General features: G+C 41.1%; 1 protein-coding gene across 1 annotated transcript in view; it reads left to right on the top strand.

The window, feature by feature from the left end:
- Positions 1-1,721: 1,721 nt before the first annotated feature.
- DERL3 (derlin 3) overlaps positions 1,722-19,207 on the top strand; it is a 56,216-nt gene continuing 38,730 nt past the window's right edge. The window contains exons 1-4 of the mRNA XM_082245987.1: positions 1,722-1,878; positions 5,764-5,829; positions 10,012-10,085; positions 12,739-12,832. Coding sequence (XP_082102113.1) covers positions 1,786-1,878; positions 5,764-5,829; positions 10,012-10,085; positions 12,739-12,832 — 327 coding nt within the window. The 5' untranslated portion in view covers positions 1,722-1,785. The remainder of the gene's footprint in view (positions 1,879-5,763; positions 5,830-10,011; positions 10,086-12,738; positions 12,833-19,207) is intronic.

Genomic DNA, 19,207 nt, shown 5'->3' with positions numbered 1-19,207 from the left:
GTATTTGACAAAAACTTTCAACAACTTATTTATTTTTACTATAAAATGAAAAAATATTTTTTTTAGCAGGGATTCTCTGAGACCTCAAAATAATTTTAAGGGTTCCTCCAGGGTAGAAATATTCAAAGGCTAGCTAGCTTGTGTCAGTAGTATACTATACGTTTGTAATATACACCTAGACAGAATACATGAAAATAAGAGGGAAATAGGGCTCAAAAAAGGGGGGACTTTGCAGTAAGGGTGCTAGTAAGGCAGAGATAATATTACAATTGAAGTATTACTCAATTTTTTTTTTTTATTAAAGAAAAACAAATCATTAAAAGTTAGCATACTGTATTTAAACAGATACACAAACATCAATAAAAACATTTACCATTTTAGACCATGTTCTTGTATGCATTTTAAATACCATAAAGTGTACAACAATTTCTACATAAGGGTAAGCCGTGTAAGGATTATCCTATACCGCAGAATATTGATGTTTGTGCGGAAATGTGGAGATATCCACACCTTCAACCCGACATGTTTCACGGCCGATAGCCGCTTCCTCAGGGGTATTATTTTACGCACACAGAAAGAGGGAATTTTGTTACACACAAATTTTATGGTAAGAACACTGAAGTGGAGAGAAAGGAGAAAAAAAACAACAACATAAGGCGAGTACAAATATTCAAATAATTTTACAATAACAAAGGTATAGATAATAATACATTATAATCAATATTCTACAAATTTGTCCGCTGAGATAAATTGATCAAATATGGAAAAAAAAAAAAGTGTAGTATATCACACCTGTCTAATGTATGATCGATCACCAGAATGGTATCATGTCAGGACCACAAGGTGAAGGGGAGGACCCCCCGGGGGCGGATACGGGAGCGTAGCCAAAAAGGAGGGCCACAACACTGGGGTAAGTCCGTCATTCTGGTGATCGATCATACATTAGACAGGTGTGATATACTACACTTTTTTTTTTCCATATTTGATCAATTTATCTCAGCGGACAAATTTGTAGAATATTGATTATAATGTATTATTATCTATACCGTTGATATTGTAAAATTATTTGAATATTTGTACTCACCTTATGTTGTTTTTTTTCTCCTCTCTCTCCACTTCAGTGTTCTTACCATAAAATTTGTGTGTAACAAAATTCCCTCTGTGTGGGTAAAATAATACCCCTGAGGAAGCGGCTATCGGCCGTGAAACATGTCGGGTTGAAGGTGTGGATATCTCCACATTTCCGCACAAACATCAATATTCTGCGGTATAGGATAATCCTTACACGGTTTACCCTTATGTAGAAATTGTTGTACACTTTATGGTATTTAAAATGCATACAAGAACATGGTCTAAAATGGTAAATGTTTTTATTGATGTTTGTGTATCTGTTTAAATACAGTATGCTAACTTTTAAATGATTTGTTTTTCTTTAATAAAATAAATATTTTTGAGTAATACTTCAATTGTACTATTATCTCTGCCTTACTAGCACCCTTACTGCAAAGTCCCCCCTTTTTTGAGCCCTATTTCCCTCTTATTTTCATATTCAACCGGGACGTGGTGCTACAACTATTCATATAGTATATGAGTCTGTCTCCCTTTGCTTATAGACAGAATACATAGTGATGATAATGCAAATGCAGCAATGACTTCTTGGCAAGGAAGAGCAATCAGTTTATCTTTGGGAGGAGGATGTGGCAGAGAATAAAGAAGGATATACTTGGCACCTGATCAGAGCAGCTGTTACACTTAGGACTGCTAGGCTTCCTGCATATACACAGCATGGCTCAGCTTGGTATCACCCCGGACTACCAACATATCCCGACTATCACCCGGGCTTACACCGCTGCCTGCCTGATCACCACTGCTGCTGTGGTAAGGAGGTGACAGCCATGTCACATAAGGTTTACAGAAAGGGAATAATTGCCAATTCTTCTGGTGACAGAGGTTTTAGATCTTGGAAATGTCCATCAAGGTCACAAAAAAATCAATGCTTTTTTTAGTTACGTTATTTACACTCTCTTTATTTTCTCCGTATATTCAAAGTTAAATACAGTAAGTCGATGATAGGTTGTTGGATGCTGTCCAAACATAATACATGTCTATATTATTACTAAATTATGTAAGTGTACAATCTCTTTTTATACATTTGAGTTCAATAGGTGGAAAAAACAGCATTGATACATTGTGAAAAAAATACTACACAGCAATTTATTTTTTTTTTTTAGAGCTAAACTCAGTACTGCGTGTGTGTTTTTTAATGGTAGAAAATATTTGACTGGGAGACTTAAGGCTCATACACACTATAAGAAAATTGGGCAAACATTTTCGTCTAAGGAACATTTTAAGATTTTGTACACGACTTGACAGTCGATTCCGACCTTCTGAAAGAAAATTTCTGAAGGGACAAACTTCAAAATTTTCCTCGTGCGGGAACAGAACTAACGATTTTTGTTTAATGTGTACCGTTTCCATGCCAGTTTTATACAAGAAAAATCAAAATTGAAAGACTGCAAACAATCAGAAACAAAAAAAAAAAAAAAACACCTTTATCGTACGCAATTATCGTGCATTATTTCCTTCCTCGGTTCTGACTTGCACACTGGGCATAAAAAAGCAGCAGTTCTCCTGGCAGAAAAAACACGAATTTAGAGCATTTTGTACACAGTATAGGCAAGTTTAGCATTTTTTTTTCAGCCAAAAAGTCCCAATCAAAAACGCAAACCAGAAGATTTTTTTTTGTCTGCTTCTAAATGCTGGACACAGGATAGCATTGAGCTGCTTCTACAGGCAAAATGCAAAACTGTAGAAGCAGCGCTTTTTAAAAAAAAAAAAAAAAGTATTGTATTTTTTATTAATTTTAAGAATCATACTTACCTAGGTGGATACAACATTGGTCAAATGCTGTATCTGTCCCCCGCCTGCTCCAACACTGAGAACCAAGTGATCAAATACCGCTGACAGCTCAGTTCTCAGGGCACCTTGAGCAGAGAGTTGGTGACTGTCAGTCACCTCTGTCTGCTCTGCCCCCCCAATCGCGCTGAGCTGTAGATTGGGAGAGAGGCTGAGCCAGGTGCCGATCCAGGCTTCTGGGTGGATCCTGCCCATATGGTCGCAATCTTTCCCCATCCTGGACCAGCTCTGTGACATCAGCCGACACCGGGCTTCAGCCAGCTGAAAACGGGTCACAGGGGTGCAGAATGGACTGCACTCCTGTGATCCACAGGAGAAGTACAGCTAAACAAGTTTTGGCTGTACTTCTCCTTTAAGACAGTGTGCATGGAAGCTTACTCTGCAAAGTAATTCTACAACTGAACAGCCAGGGGATTTCACTGTTTATAACCCACAACACCTCTTCACTCCCAAGTCTCCCTTATTGGCCCTTTGGTCTCCCTAAAGAGGGACATATACCAGTAGAATTTAGTTTGAAAATGTTTAAGAGCTCATGTTTTTCGAATCATTATTGGGGTAAAACTGGCGTTTGTTTTGGATCGCAGTGGTAAGGAAATTTAAAGAAGCAGAATGGAAAATTTTTCTCAAAATAATTTCTAAAAGTGAAAGTTGTTTTCATTGAGGGAAAGTTCATTTACTCCAAAATTGAATAATGAAAGCAAAGTTTTTTTGAAGGACATTTGTTAAGGCATTGAATGCATATTTATTAGAAAATCTACTAGTGCATGGCCAGCTTTAGATAGGCCAAGGAGGGTTGGAACCAGACATATAGACTGAGATTTGCATATAATTTCATTTTTCTAAATTTCTGGTATATCTAATAGTCGTATTTTGATTGTCTGCAGTATTTGAATCCAAGTCCTGAAATGTGGTTACTGTTTTGGCTTTCAGGCTTTTTTCTTATATTTTTGATCCTGCCAATAATACACTTCCTGTCCCAGAGTGACAATGCTCACTCGCTAAACTGTACTCTATGGAACAGCAGCATAGTCACCCTAGGACTACAGAAACCTTCCCCTCTTCTCATCTCCATTACATAGGGGGAGGTGTTCTGCTGTTCACAGAAGAAAGAAGGCTGATAACATCATTTGAGATTTCCGTTCAGTGCACAGAAAGTTACAAGTACATTGGATTTTTGGCAGGATCAACATACTGTATATATTTCTGCTCTTGTAGGAAATTCGCTTAGTATGAAAAGATAACAATAATGCAGCCACTTCATCTAAGGACTTAAAAGCTGCAATATGCTAAATACCTTATTTCCATTGTTTTTGAGGTGATGTATCCTATCCTTTTCAAAAGGTAACATAATGGAGTGTTGTACAACGAATGATGGCACATGACATTAAATATATGATAAGCTTGCATCGTAAAAGGCAATTTAATGTATATATATTTAAGTACAAGCAAACAACTGAATGACATTTTAGTTTCCTGATGCACTGTGTATCATAAACAATTGTCATTTATATACAAGTAGCGTTTTGTTTTTTTACTCTTTTTTCACTCATTGTTGTAACATAGTGCTGTTGATCTCCTGCAGTTTCTTTGCAGCCACTTTCGGTCTACATTTACGTCAGTGGCAGAACTAACAGGGTCGCAAAGTTTGCACTTGCAACCAGGTCCTGGAGTTTCACCACTGCCGGAGGCCCCAGCGGGGTTGCTGGCCACAAGGCTCTGAGCTGAGAGCGTCTCTCTCACACAGCCCAGAGCCTGGACTTATAGTTCCCCCTCCCTCGCACAGATGGGAGAGGAGAGCCGATCTGCTCCTTTTCCTCCTGTGTGCTCTGTGGGAAGTGTAAAGCTAAGCAGTTGAATTCAATCATTCAGCTGCTGGGCTTTACACTTCCCGCAGTACACACACAGGAGGACAGGGACAGGAGGAGAAGGAGCAGATTGGCTCTCTCCTCTTCCATCCATGCGCGGGAGAAGGGAGGGTGAACTATAAGTGCACTCTCTGAGCTGTATGAGAGAGACACTCTCAGCTCAGAATCCTGGCTGAGGAAGCATGGATAGGCTGCAACATGGGCACTGATAGGCAGCATTGATGACCACTGATAGGTAGCACTGATGATCAGTGCCCCGATTATCAATATAAATAATGTACAGACAGTCTTACCGGTCAACGGCTCTCCTTTCCTTACACAAACACAGCATGGAAGGAAAGGACTGGCTATAACCGGCAAGTCAGTTTCTAAATGATCAGCTGATCACATGGTAAAAGGCCGCTGTGATTGGAACAGGAGTCACAGAGCCCGCTGGATCCAAACCCCAGGGGGAATGCAGGAGGCATGGTTCTGGGAGGATGTCCATAGATGCCCTCCAAGAACTGGAAGTCTGGGGCTCAGATGGAAAAGGTGGAGGTGGGGGGGGAAACAGCCACGTGTAGTCTCTATAGGAAGCCTGTGTGCCAGTGTGAAAACACAGGAGAACAATAGGGAGGCCAGGGCAGAATGTTGTCACCCTATAACAGGACTAGCCTGAACAAGAACCGTTATGGCAGGATCCCCAGGTATTTTTTTTTTTAATAAAACAAAACTTTTGAAATTACATTAACATACTAAAGCATATGTGAGATTTTTGTGATTGGGTTTACATTCTTTTTTTTTTTTTTCTGTGCCCTCACTATGGAGATCTTGCTCACTTCCTGTATCCATTTTACTAGGACAGAAAGTGAGGGGAGATCTCTCCAGCTGGAGGGATTCTGCTTACCTCCTGTCATCCAATATCGGTATTTTAGAGATTGCAGGATGTCTGGTTTATTTATTTGTAATATGAAATTATTTAAATGTACTTTCTCACCTGCAGGAAGCAAACATCATTAGTCCTTTCCAGCTTTATTTTAATCCTGATCTAATCTTCAGAAAACTACAGGTGAGTCCGTTTAAAGTGGGGGTTTCTCCAGTACTGCAAGGGTTTATTGCCCTGGCCACATCTGACACTTTTACTCTGCCCCAAGCTCCGGTCTGTGGGTGGAGCCTCAGTATCATCACATACCATACTAAAAATATTAACCCCGATACACTGGTTGAGACCAGAGCGGGTCACAGCTTACAGAGGTAGCTGCGGCACTGGAGGGAGCCTGCTAGAGAGAAGAGGAAGGTAAGTATTTACACCTTAATCTTCCGCCCCTTGACTAAATAAAGTTTAACTTTTGCAATGTGGGGTGGTGGGGCACTACAATGGTGAATTCTTTATTTAGTTTGGATTGAATTTCTTTGCAGGATTTTTTTTTAATACTGGAGCTAGTGTCTCATAAGATTGTGATCAAGGTCGGTGTTATAAATGTCTACTATTTTAGATGGCATGACCCTTGAAGCTAAATTTCTGGTGAATATATAGAAACAGTAGCTAATTGTGTTCATTGAAAATTATTTTATTATTAATTTCCAAATATTAAAATACAGAATGTGAAACATAGAAAGAACATAAATAGAAAATATTACTACAATTCTTCAAACCCCCCTTCGCCTCCTGCCCCTCCCTCCCCTTCCCCAATTTCCCCTTCTCTCTTATAAGTTAATTTCTTCTGCTTAGCCTCTCTACCCCCTCCACCCCTTCCTACCCTCCCACCGTTTTGGTATATCTCCTAGTTTTCCTAAATTCTATTCAGCTGTCCCACATGTTTATAAATTTTTCAATCTTCCCCGCCGCATCGATTATATTCCATATTGTATATAATTTCCCCTTTTTTTAATCCAGTCTCTTATTGTAGGAGATTCTATTTCTTGCCAATGTCGTGGAATTAAACTTTTAGCTGCGCTAATCAGGTGGGGTATCACAGTTCTCCTATACGGTTTTACTGTGCCGTTTACACAATGAAAAAGACATTGCCAGGGGTCTTCGGGGATCTCTAGATTTGTAATCTCCTTCATTTGTCCCAACACCTCCCTCCAGTACATTTTTATTTTGGGACATTCCCACCATATATAGTTCTCATTACATCCTCGCCAACAGTATGATTTCCCTGTCTGACACTTGTGTGTTTTATCTGGTATTATATACCATCTAGGCAGACACTTATAATTAATTTAGACTGTATTACTGTCCACTTCTGAAACGTGTACAATTTTCAAAATTTTTCCTATTTGTTGATCACTCGCCTGTGCGCCCAGCTTTTTTTCCCCATTTTTCCATGTATGGTGGTACTTCCGGACCCGCTCCTGCCAACAAGATCTTATAGATCTTAGATATACCTTTTCTTATATTTGTCAATGTGCATAGCCTCTCTAATGCCCCATACACACGTGCAGATTATCTGCAGACTTTTGTCTGCAGACTTACCAAAACCATATAATATGAGGTCAAACCTAAACACTTTCAATTTGTATGCAATCCGGCAGGCCCTTGCACTACATAAAAAAGGTAAGTCTGCAGACAAAAGTCTGCAGATAATCTGCACGTGTGTATGGGGCATTAAGGCAGTAAATTCTCTTTAGATCTTATTGATTGAGGAAGTGTTGAAACAAAGTGCTTCAGCTGGGAGTACTGCCATTCATCGATCTTCCAATTATCTTTCTTTTGCCTTAATTCTTGGTGTGTGCAAAACGTCCCTTTCTCCATTATATTCTTCAGCTGTGCATGTTCATCTTTTATCCATTCCCCAAATAACTTCTCATTCTCTGGTGGAAAATAATTAGTTCCCCTCAGTGGAATCAAAGAGGAGTTATACCTCAATTTTGCTTGTTTATAAATTAGATTCCAAATTCTCAGTACTTGTTTTGTCATTATGTGTACATTCATGTCTAACATTCTAGAATGTGGTGGTATCCAAATAATTTTACCAACGGTGCATTACTTAAAGTATTCTCTATTTTCACCCATCTTATTTTGCTTTTCTTATTAACCCATTCCATCACTCGTAATTATACTATTGCATAATAGTACTTTTTTAAAATTTGGTACTGAGAGCCCTTCTTGCCTATTTTCTTTCCCTAATACCAAATATTGTATTCTTGGTTTCTTGATTTGCCAAATGGACTTCGATATTTTTGTTTTTAGTGTTTTAAAGTATGTCTGTGGTATGGGAATTTGTAATTTACTTGGTAGAGTATTCCTAGCGATGTTGTTCGTTTTATTCCCATGTATTTTAATTCTGATTTCTTCCAAGTGAATGTGAATTTTCTTGAAGGGCCTGTGCTTCTCGTTTGCTCATATTTATATTCAGAATCTCCAATTTGGAGGGATTAATTTTTAGGTTGGAGAGTTCTCCATAGTATTTCAGGGCTTTCATTAGATTTGGTAGGGATATCTTAGGGTTGAATATGTAGAAGTATATGTCCTCCGCGTATGCCACTACCGTATGTTCCTCATCCCCAATCATCCCTCCTATGTCCGGGTTATTTGGAATAGTCACCAGGAGAGGTTTCAGCGATCACACGAATAGAAGGGGTGAGAGGGGACATCCTTGCCTTGTTCCGTTGAACATTTTGAACGGTGCGGATGAGGTCCCATTAATTGTTACTGTTGCTGTGGGATGATTATATAATGTTTTAATCCAATTGATCACCCTTGGGTCATTTCCTAGTGCCTCTAGTGTGTTCATCATAAATCCCCAGTCTACCCTATCAAATGCTTTTTCAGCATCTGTTGACAGCAGTAAATCTGGGCATTTTCCTCCACTCATTTGCCGTAGAAGGAGCTCACCCCATTATCCCTTTCTTCTCTCCAGGGAATGAACCTGACCTGGTCTGCGTGTACCCACTCCGACATCAGGTCCTTCATCCTAGTGGCCAGTACTTTCGCAAATAATTTTGTATTTGCATCTTGTATTCGCAGGGATATCGGTCTGTAACTTGAACATAAGGTTACATCTTTTCCCTCCTTTGGTATATCGGAATCAAGTCTGCTAATGCTTCTCTCATTTCATAGCTTGTTCCTAATCCATTCATATATGAGCATAGTTTTGATATTAAAAGTCCTTTGAATTTTTTGAAGTAGCCAAATCGAAAATCCATCTGGGCCCGGGCTTTTCCCCCCCATTGAAGAGTCTTTTAATGCTGCCTTTATCTCGTCTTCGGTTATGGATTCCTCTAGGGCTGATAATTTTAACACATTTTTAAATAATGGTGCTGGTAATTGAGCTTTAAAGCGGCACTAAAGTAAAAAATACTTACCTTTGTTCCAATTACGCAAACTACACAATCTTCTTCACAGCTTCTTTACTGTGCCCGTCTTGTAAAAATCTTGATTCGTCGGTGTGGGATAAAATCATGTATGCACAGGAGTGCAGTCACGCTGGCACACAGGTACTGTGCCTGAATATAAGTAAAGTTGGACATGATTTTTGATGATTTTTTTTTTTTCATCCAGTGGGCTAAATGAAAAAAATGAACAGATTTCTACATCCACACAATTGAGTCTCCGAAGTCAGAATACACTGATCAGAGGCTGCAGCCTATGATTTAGAATTTTTTTTTAACAAGCATGTTTGACAGAAGTCGATTGTTAGATTGACAACTATCAAGCAGGACCGGTCACACATAGATCGAAATTTGGCTGGTCTCCGCTGAACGGGCCAAATTTTGATCCATCTTCAGCTGAGCTCAGTGTACATTATACAGAGGATATGTTCATAGTAGCCAATCACCTTCTAATTTCAGCTTGTTTGATTAATCTCAGACAATAAAACATGCAAGCTGATTAGAATGGTTTCTAAACAGAGCTGTACCAGACTTTACACTCTCCATTTTAGTAAATCCCCCTTCCCATTGCATGTCTCTTCTGCAATAAAGAGCTGTCGGTTTGCACATTTTTTCCCCGCTTTAGTTTCGTTTGAACTAGGTCATGTAATGCTGCATCCCTGAGCATTGTTAAAGAGAAGATAGTTTATCACATTACCCTCGGTTATTACCTCATCCTTTGTCATCCTCTGCAGAGTGTATAGAGCATGTATAAACTAAACTATCTTTCATGCATATAGTGTAATATTCAAGTTTTGAAATTTGGTAGTGGATTTCTTCCCTTTCGTTCCTGACATAATTCCCTACTGCACAAATTTTAGCATAGATTCGGCTTGCACAAACCAATCATCTCTTCCTTTTTTTTATCCCACAGATATGGAGACTAATAACCAACTTTCTGTACTTTGGAGAATTGGGTTTCACTTTCTTCTTTAATACAATTTTTATGTATCCTTTTCAGACTGCTGGAAAATGTACATTCCATATGCCTATAGTTCACATTTATACTGTATGACCAGGATGAAATATGGAAAACCTGTTATCCCAAATGGCCCACTTGGTCACCTCTTTCAGATACCAATTAACAGTACTGCTCACAGAATTGCTATTTCACTACAAGAGTCTGAAGTAATACAAAGCAAACGTGACACATGTAAAAAAAAAAAAAAAAATTAAAGCTGGGTACAAACTATGAGAAAATCAGAAGATAGTATGAAGACAGCACCTTTATAAATATAATTATCTAGAAAAATGGTTCAATACTTATTTTACCCACTGTATATTTATTAAACTCGACCCATTTATATCTTTAAATTTAGTTAGAATTTTGTAAGCTTGTATTTTATTCAGTAATAATGATTTTAGTGTACAGCCATGGCCAAAGGTTTTGATAATGACACATATATTCAATTTTCACAAAGTCTGCTCTTTCAGTGTATTTAGATCTTTTTGTCAGATGTTACTATGGTATACTGAAGTATAACTACAAGCATTTCATAAGTGTCAAAGGCTTTTATTGACAATTACGTTCAGTTTATGCAAAGAGTCAATATTTGAAGTGTTGACCCTTCTTTTTCACCCTGGCATGCTGTCAATCAACTTCTGGGCCACATCCTGACTTATGGCAGCCCATTCTTGCATAATCAATGCTAGGAGTTTGTCAGAATTTGTGAGTTTTTTTTTTTTTTTTTGCTCACCTGCTTCTTAAAAAGACTGAACACAATTTTTCAATGAGATTAAGGTCTGCAGATTGAGGTTTTGTTCCCCAAGTCACTTAGTTATCACTTTTGCTGCATCCTGCTGAAAAAGCTTTTGTTCTTAACCAAACTGTTCTTGTATGGTCAGGAGAAGTTGCTCTCGGAGGTTGTTTTTGTACCATTCTTTATTTATGGTTGGGAGTCCACTCCATTGCCTGAGAAGCAACCCCACATGTATGGCTTAGGATGCTTTTCTGTTGGCATGACACAGGACTGATGGTAGAGCTCATCTTTTCTTCCCGGATGCCCCAATCAGAGAAAATGACTTTACCCCAGTACCTTTTGCAGAATATCAGTCTATCCCTGAGGCTGGGTTCATACTATCTGCAGCACATCTCTCAGCAGGGGTCTGGTGCGTCCCCGTTTACAGTATGAGGTCCAAATTTTTTCCTGACACTTGGACCTGAAAAGGAGCCAAAGACGCACAGGGCCCTTCTACAGCATGATCCGCGGCCACTCTGGAGAAGTGTAAACTGGCTCAATTGAGAGCCAGTCACACTCTCCTGTCACGCGAATGGGATGCGGGGAAACCCACATCCAGTCCGCATAAGTGTTATCCCAGCGTGATGTATTTCCTAGAGAAGTGGCTTCTTTGCTACCCTTCTTGACACCAGGCCATCTTCCAAAAGTCTTTGCCTCACTGTGCATGAAGGTGCACGCACACCTGCCTGCTACCATTCTTGAGCAAGCTCTGCACTGGTGGTGCCCCGAACCTACAGCTGAATCAACTGTAGGAGACAGTCCTGATGCTTGCTGGACTTTCTTGGGCTCCCTGAAGCCTTCTTCACAACAATTGGACCTCTCTCCTTGAATTTCTTGATGATCCAATAAATGGTTGATTTAGGTGCAATCGTAGTAGCAGCAAAATCCTTGCCTGTGAATCCCTTTATTGTCAAAGCAATGACTGCATGTTTCCTTGCAGTAACCATGGTTAACAGAGGAAGAACAATGATTTAGGCACCACCCTCACTTTAAAGAGCTTTCAGTCTGTTATTCTAACTCAATTAACATTACAGAGTGATTTGCAGCCTTGTCCTCGTCAACACTGACACCTGTGTTAATGAGAGAATCACTGACATGTCATCAGCTGGTTCTTTTGTGGCAGGGCTGAAATACAGTGGAAATGTTTTTTGGGGATTAGGTTTATTTTTATGACATAGAGCGACTTTGCAATTCATCTGATCACTCCTGATAGCATTCTGGAGCATATGCAAATTGTTCTCATAAAAACGGAGGCAGCAGACAAAGTGAAAATTAATATTTGTGTCATTCTCAAAACTTTTGGCCAGGGCTGCAATTCCTATTGTTTTGATAAACATTTGTACAACTATCACAGGACCCAGAAAATCAGTAGCACCATTTATTTCTTATTCTATCAGTCTATGCTTTCAGAAAATGTATGGTTTGGGCATACTTTTTCAAGGTATGAAAACTGGAGAGAAAACTTGCATAAATGGTTTGGCTATAAAGATTAAAATTACAGCACACAGGGATAAAATATGGGTTCTCCTTCCCTTTTTCCTCTTGCCCTCTTTTTCAGAAATAAATAGGCAAAGCCAGACTTACCCCTTCATACATGGGTTTGTGTGTGCAGGTCCAAGCAGCATTTCATCACTCTAGGACTAAATCCCAGTCTGGTCATTATGCTTCATTTCTGAGTGCTATGTTGTACAAATGCCTTATGATTATCCTATCCCAGTAAACACCAATTTTATAGGATAGCACCAACCCTGCTCATATACTGAATTTGAGCTTTAAACTTAATTAGATCAAGGAAGGCATTAATCCTAATGGTGCTATTACTACTGTGTTTAGTTTCCTTTACAGATAGTTGTTGCCTCCAGGTACAGATACTGCAAGATGCTAGAAGAAACCTCATTTAGGGGTCGTACTGCAGATTTTGTATTCATGTTTCTTTTTGGAGGATTCCTCATTACCGTATCCTTTAAATGATTAGTATCCAATACCATGTTCCTTTCAAGTTGCATGGCACGCAATCATGACGTGAATTTGCGACGCCCACATTTACCAAAAGATGTGAGAGATAATCATCACTATTTTGTAAAAACTCTTTAAAGCTGAATTACAGGTATGATCTTCATTGCATACTTACATTGGTCCAGTAAGCCAATGCTACAACAGTGATAGCAGCAATCTTCCTGGTTCTGTGCTACTTCCCCACTGAACATTGAACACACAGGTGTGCTCACTTGGTACTGAGGATATTCACAAAACGTATTGTATTTATTTATTTTTAATACATACAAGGTGTTCTCTGGTTAGATGAGGTGGAGAGGAGGGACAGTGACATTCAGGACCTGTAAGATTGCGGCTATCACTGGAGTAGAATAGACGCTTCCCTAGCAGTGGCTCATGTATGAAATATGCATACTTTACATTAGGCCAAGCTCAGCCAATGTGCACATGCAATACAGCTTTTACCTGGAATTCTGCTTTAAAAGGAAACCTGTAAAAAAAAAAAAAAAAAAAAAAAAAAAAAAAAAGGTACTGTATATGCTGGCCTTCTCAACTCACTGGATGTCTACCACATTTCTAGAGACATGTACATTGCCGACTTCTGTATATGCTAGTTGCTTGGCGGTCATGCTAAATCAGTGGTTTTAATACATTGAGCCACTGACCCAAAACAAGTAAGCAGATCATGAGCCCAGATTTAACTTACCAAATGTTTGTTCCAAGTCAGTGCTCGTACAGCAATCTAGCATGGGATATGCTATCAAACTGGGCCTATGCACAGGTACCGTTAGATGTGGTAGCAAAAGGAATAGCAAAGGTCAATTTAACATTTACAGAACACCACCAAGCAACAAGCAATCATTGAATTCTATTCACTAGTCATTGCAGTAAAATCAAAACTACATTTATCTTGATATGTTTTATATAATGTGAATGCAGCTGTGTCTGTCAGGCATCTTGTTAATCATTCTAGAGTAGTATGTGAACTTGCCAAACCCATGGCAGCAAAGAAATCAGGTGGTGGATGAATGAAAAGGATAAAACTACAGGGTGCCAAAGATCATACTGCAAAAATCTAGGAGATCAAGGACATTACAGCAACAGAAAGGGCAAACATTCAAATGATTCAGTTGGCTTTACACCTTGGGCCTATGAGCTGTTGAGCTTTGTAACTTGTTAGGTAACATGGTTAAAAAAAGAAATGCCATAACAAACAAAAAAAAAAAAAATTGGGGCAGTGCTGTAAAAACTTTTTTTTTTTTCTTACCGCAAAATCCCTTTCTCTGAGTTCATTGACTGACAGTTTATGATTCTTGACCATAGGGTATTAGCACCACCTACAGGAGTAGGTCACTAGGCAGAAAACATTACAGCACCGACTATAGGGCAGTCCTGGCTGGTATAACCCCCTCTCTCTACTTTAGGCAGCTGAGTCACAAAGCAGTACAAAAAAAGAACCAGAGAAGGGTGGGTGTTGTGTCAGTCAATGAACTCAGAAAAGGCATTTTAAAGCGAGTAACAAGAAATCCTGTTTTCTATTCTACATTCATTGAAAGTCGGAGCCGCTTTTGATTTTTGACCACCCCAAAGCAGTGACTCAATGAGGTGTGGGAAAACCAGAGCGAACAGGCAAACATGCAACCCCCCCCCCCCCCCCCCAAAAGGAAACAAGGAGTCTTAAAGAGCAGCCTGCAAAACTAGCATCTGAGGATGCAAACACACCAATATTGTAAAATATGGTAAAAAGGTACGCACAGATGACCAGGTAGCTAGGCCATTTAGTGGTGCATGTGCAATCCCCCCCGGAAGGAAGCCACAGGAGACATACACACACATGGCCAAAACCACATTCAATGAGCAACTTCAAAGTGTGCAAAGGGCAAGAGAATGTTACATTCAGGTGAAAATCCGGCACCACCGGGGATGCATGTGCATCCGGACCTGGATGGCTAGTGTAGGCCAGCTCCGCACAACTCAGGCGATATTTAGATCTCCCTGCAGCAATCATGAGCAGACACCTGTGAATTCTCACTACCAAAGTGGCATTCTTCAAGCCCTTCATCAAGTGCTATGGGAGAGTCCCATAAATCCAAGACTTGATCCATGCCAGACCCGAAACATCAGTGGCGTCCAGCAGCCAAAATGGCACAGAGCCTGACAAAGGATGAGACAATGTGGCACGCCATGGAAGACACCAATGCGTCCCCGGATAGCCTCCATTAGTTCCCTTTGGCACAGCGCTCTCAGGAAGCTGATGGCAGACATTTCCTGGTTAGACAAAATTTGGAGGCATTGTTAGAGAAGAACTGGTAACCATCGCTAAAAGGCTCTTGGCAAATTAAAAAAAAAAAAAAATGACCCGAGCCAGCACACTGCTCTCACTGACAGAGTGGATGCTGCTACCAACGTTCTAGACATCTACGAAGCAGATATAGAGGACTTGTAAGGGGAAAATATCTACACTCCGCTATTAGCTCAAAGACACAGAAAACAGAGCTCAGCATAGGAATATTATATTCCAGGGGTTCCTGGAAACCATAACCGATTTCAAAGTCTCCTCCTTGTTAGCTTTACTGCAAGAGTTTGTTCCCACTGATTGCTGGGCTGTGTCCATCAAGCTCTGACCCACAGGCAACCTGATGGTCAGCCAAGGAATTTACTCCTAAAATTTCACTACTACCATACAAAAGATGCGGTGATGTGGGCAGCCAGAAATACCCGTACCCCCTCTTTCCAGGGACATCCCTACCAGATTTATGCTAACCTTGCACGATTCACTATTCTGAAGTGCAGAGTGTTAAAACCCCTTCTGCAAATTCTACAAGCACGATATCAGATACCAGTGGGGGTTCACTTATATGTTGGTGTTTCATTACCATGAAGCCCATTATAAAGCAACTTCTTTCTCAGAGCTCCAGATTAGTCTACAAACCATGAATGAAGTTCCTGTGGATCTATGTGGTCAGCCATCAGCAACGCACGCCCAGACTGGCTCCAGAGGGGTTGAATTAACAAGCCCGATCACTGGCTCCCAAAGATCTCAGGCTCTCCAGCCTCTTCATTCCCAAGCCTTCCAATCCCCGGTGAACGGTTGACTGACATCCTAATTCATTGTTGGATTGCATCCTGACAGTTTAGACAATTTTTCTCACCTCCCCCAGTTTTTGTTAGCTTGTGGGGGTTGACGTGTTGGGAATTTAGTGCCTTTCGCCATGAGACCACAGTGGTTTCTTGAGTGTGGGTTTCCAGATTGTTCACATCCCAACTCTCCCTTAGCCAAATTTTGAGGGTTTCTCACCCATGATGATGGTTTCTGCATTATGAACTACAAATCGTGAGCACTTGACTTCCACATCCCCCACACTTTTATGTAGATTTTATTAAGTTTGAAGGGACCCATACCACCAATGGTAGTTGAACAGGTCTTACCATACCTTAACCCAAGCTTCTGGCAGGAAACCAGGTTCTCTGTTAATGGGACATGAAAACACCCACGCTGGACCCCATGGTGGACAATTCTCAGTTGCTTATTGCGTAAACCAAGTAGGCCTTCTTGTCCCCAGACTACCTTTGCCTACACTGACTTCTACATCAGAATTGTTTGTTATACTGTTTATTTGCGCTTCCCACTGTTTCATATCCCTTATTGGCTCTGTACTGTTCTTGAAGGTGTGGAATGCTTTATAGCACAGGTATCAAATGCAGCCCCCCAGGCCATTTCATGTGGCCCTTGAACCTCTCCTGCACCCCCCTTGTCCCTGCCCCCACCTTGTCTCAGTAGTCAGCAGCAGAGAGGACAGAACTCCTTTGCCAGATCCTACACTCCTTTGTGCAGCTGCAGAAAGGCTCATCTTTGCCCACCGACCCCTTTCTCAGCAGTCCGCAGCAGAGGAGGGCAGAACTCCTCCTACAGATCCTGCACCTCTGTGCAGCCGCTGCCTCCCCTGGTATTAGCATTAAGTAGACTCTGGAAGCTGACTCCATTGCGCCTCTGGTTCTCCTCCAGACCCTGCACTTCTTCCCAGATCCACCCGCATCTTCTTCCTGGCAGCAGAACAAGGTAAGGTGGTGCATTGTGATGTAAGGGGGGTGGGTGCTCTGGACATCTAATCCTACAGATACAGGGGGTTGGGTGCTCTGGCCATCTAATCCTACAGATACAATCGGCCCTTTGAGGGCAACCATAATGCTGATGCGGCCCACAATGAAATTGAGTTTGACACCTCTGCTTAAGAGATTTTTAGTTGAATGACCTGTTATATGCAGTGTAACGTCACCCTGTTGGGAAGCTGGAGTGTCTGCATACCTGCATGGCTTGCCCCCCTCAGAGGGCTATTTGGGGTGGATTATGGTTGCCACCCCCCTCCCTTGTCCCAGGGCAACTACCAGTGACTTAATTTTAGATTACTGCCTTTTCATACGTTCCTTATTCAAAAGCATATAACTTGCTGTAATCCATTACCAGACAGTTCTTCCTTTCTGCATATGTTTGAACAGTATAGTATATACACAGGTAAATTTTAAAAAAAATTGCTCATAAAAAAGTTACGTAATTCAATTCAAAAAGTGAGACTCTCAGATTCATTACAGTTAAATATTTTAAGCATTTATTTATTTTTAGGATTATAGCTTACAGCTAGTGAAAACTTCAGTATCTCGGAAATTTAAAATATTGTGAAAAAGTTCAATACTGAAGACCCATGGTGTCATACTCTAATCAGCTACTTAACGCAAAACACCGGTAAAAGGTTTCCAGAGCCTTTAAATGGTCTCTCAGTCTGGTTCAGTAGGTTAGACGATCATGGGAAAGACTGCTGACTGGACAGTTGTCAAGAAGATAGTCATTGACACCCTCGACAAGGAGGGTAGGTCACAAAAGGTCATTAGTAAAGAAAGAAATCGGAAAGACCTCTATCCTTCAATACCTGGCTTTCAACAGCCACGCCATTAAAGCCAGTGACTGTAAAGCAGGATGGAAGATCGGCCCTTGAGACAGCAGATCTTCCATGAGAGGAAGTCTCCAAGGAGCATTAGCGAACAACCTTACCAGATCTGCGTACCAAGACCGGCAAGGCCAGTCTGGGGCCACCAGAATCCCTTCCACCTCTATTCTGCTTAGAAGCCTTGGCATGCGTTTTAGCAGAGGGAACACATAGCTCAGCCGATACTGACCCCAAGGAGCCACCAGTGTCCCGGCCAGAGGATCCCTTGACCTGGCTACATACCTCTGAACCTTCTTGTTGGGACGAGAAGTAAACAGGTCAACATTGGGTGTCCCCCACCAGAGACACAGGAGGTGAAAGACTTCCGGGTGCAGGGACCACTCCCCCTGATCAAACACCTGACACCTTTGGTAATCCGCCTGCCTGTTTTTCACACCTGGGATGTGCACTGCAGAAAGGGCTAGAACAGACTTCTCTGCCCATTCCAGGATCTCGGCCACCAAGACACTCTTGGTGCCCCCTTGATTGATGTAAGCCACGGCCATGGCATTGTCCGATTGAATCCGGACTGGACAACCCTGTAAACGATTTGTCCAGTGACTCAGGCAAAGCTTTATCGGTCTGACTTCCAGAAGATTTATCGGAAGTCTGGACTCTTCTACTCTCCAGGACCCTTGGACACAAAGCTTCCCCAGCACTCCTTCCCAGCAGGACAGGCTGGTGTCTGTGGTTACCACAGTCCAATACAGCGGGAGGAAGGACTTGCCCTGGCATAGTGCGAAAGAGCTTAACCACTATAATAGAGCAGTCCTTGTGTTGTGACTCAACCGAATCATAGTGTCCAAGGACTTTGGATCTTTGTTCCATTTGACAAGAATCTCCCTTTGAAAGGGTCTCGTGTGGAACTGAGCAAACGGAACCGCCTCGAAGGTTGACACCATCAGACCCAAAGCCTGCATGCAAGCCCGCAGAGAGGACAGATTGGCTAACCGCAAAAGAATCACCCCCTGCAACTTTTGCAGCTTGTCCGGTGGAGAGCAGAGGCCAGAGTCGGGCCCAGATAATCCAGTCTAAAGGGCCATACACACTAAGATTTTCTTTTTTAGGCCCTTGCCTAAAAAGGTAAAAAAGATTTACCTTTTTAGGCAAGGGCCTGCAAGATTGCATACAAATTGAAAGTGTTTAGGTTTGACCTCATATTATATGGTTTTGGTAAATCTAAAGGAAAGTCTTCAGAAAATCTTATAGTGTGTATGGCCCATTAAGGATGGTACCAGGGCAGATTTTTTGAAATTGATGTTCCAACCAAACTCTTGCAGAGTCTGTACAGTAATTGTCAAGTCGCCCAACAGGGATGAATGTGAGTCTGCTCTTAAGAGGAGATTGTCCAGGT

The sequence above is a fragment of the Pelophylax lessonae genome (assembly GCF_965119305.1).
Source record: "Pelophylax lessonae genome assembly, chromosome: 1".
NCBI lineage: Eukaryota > Metazoa > Chordata > Amphibia > Anura > Ranidae > Pelophylax > Pelophylax lessonae.
This window is presented reverse-complemented; position numbering and strand designations above follow the sequence as displayed.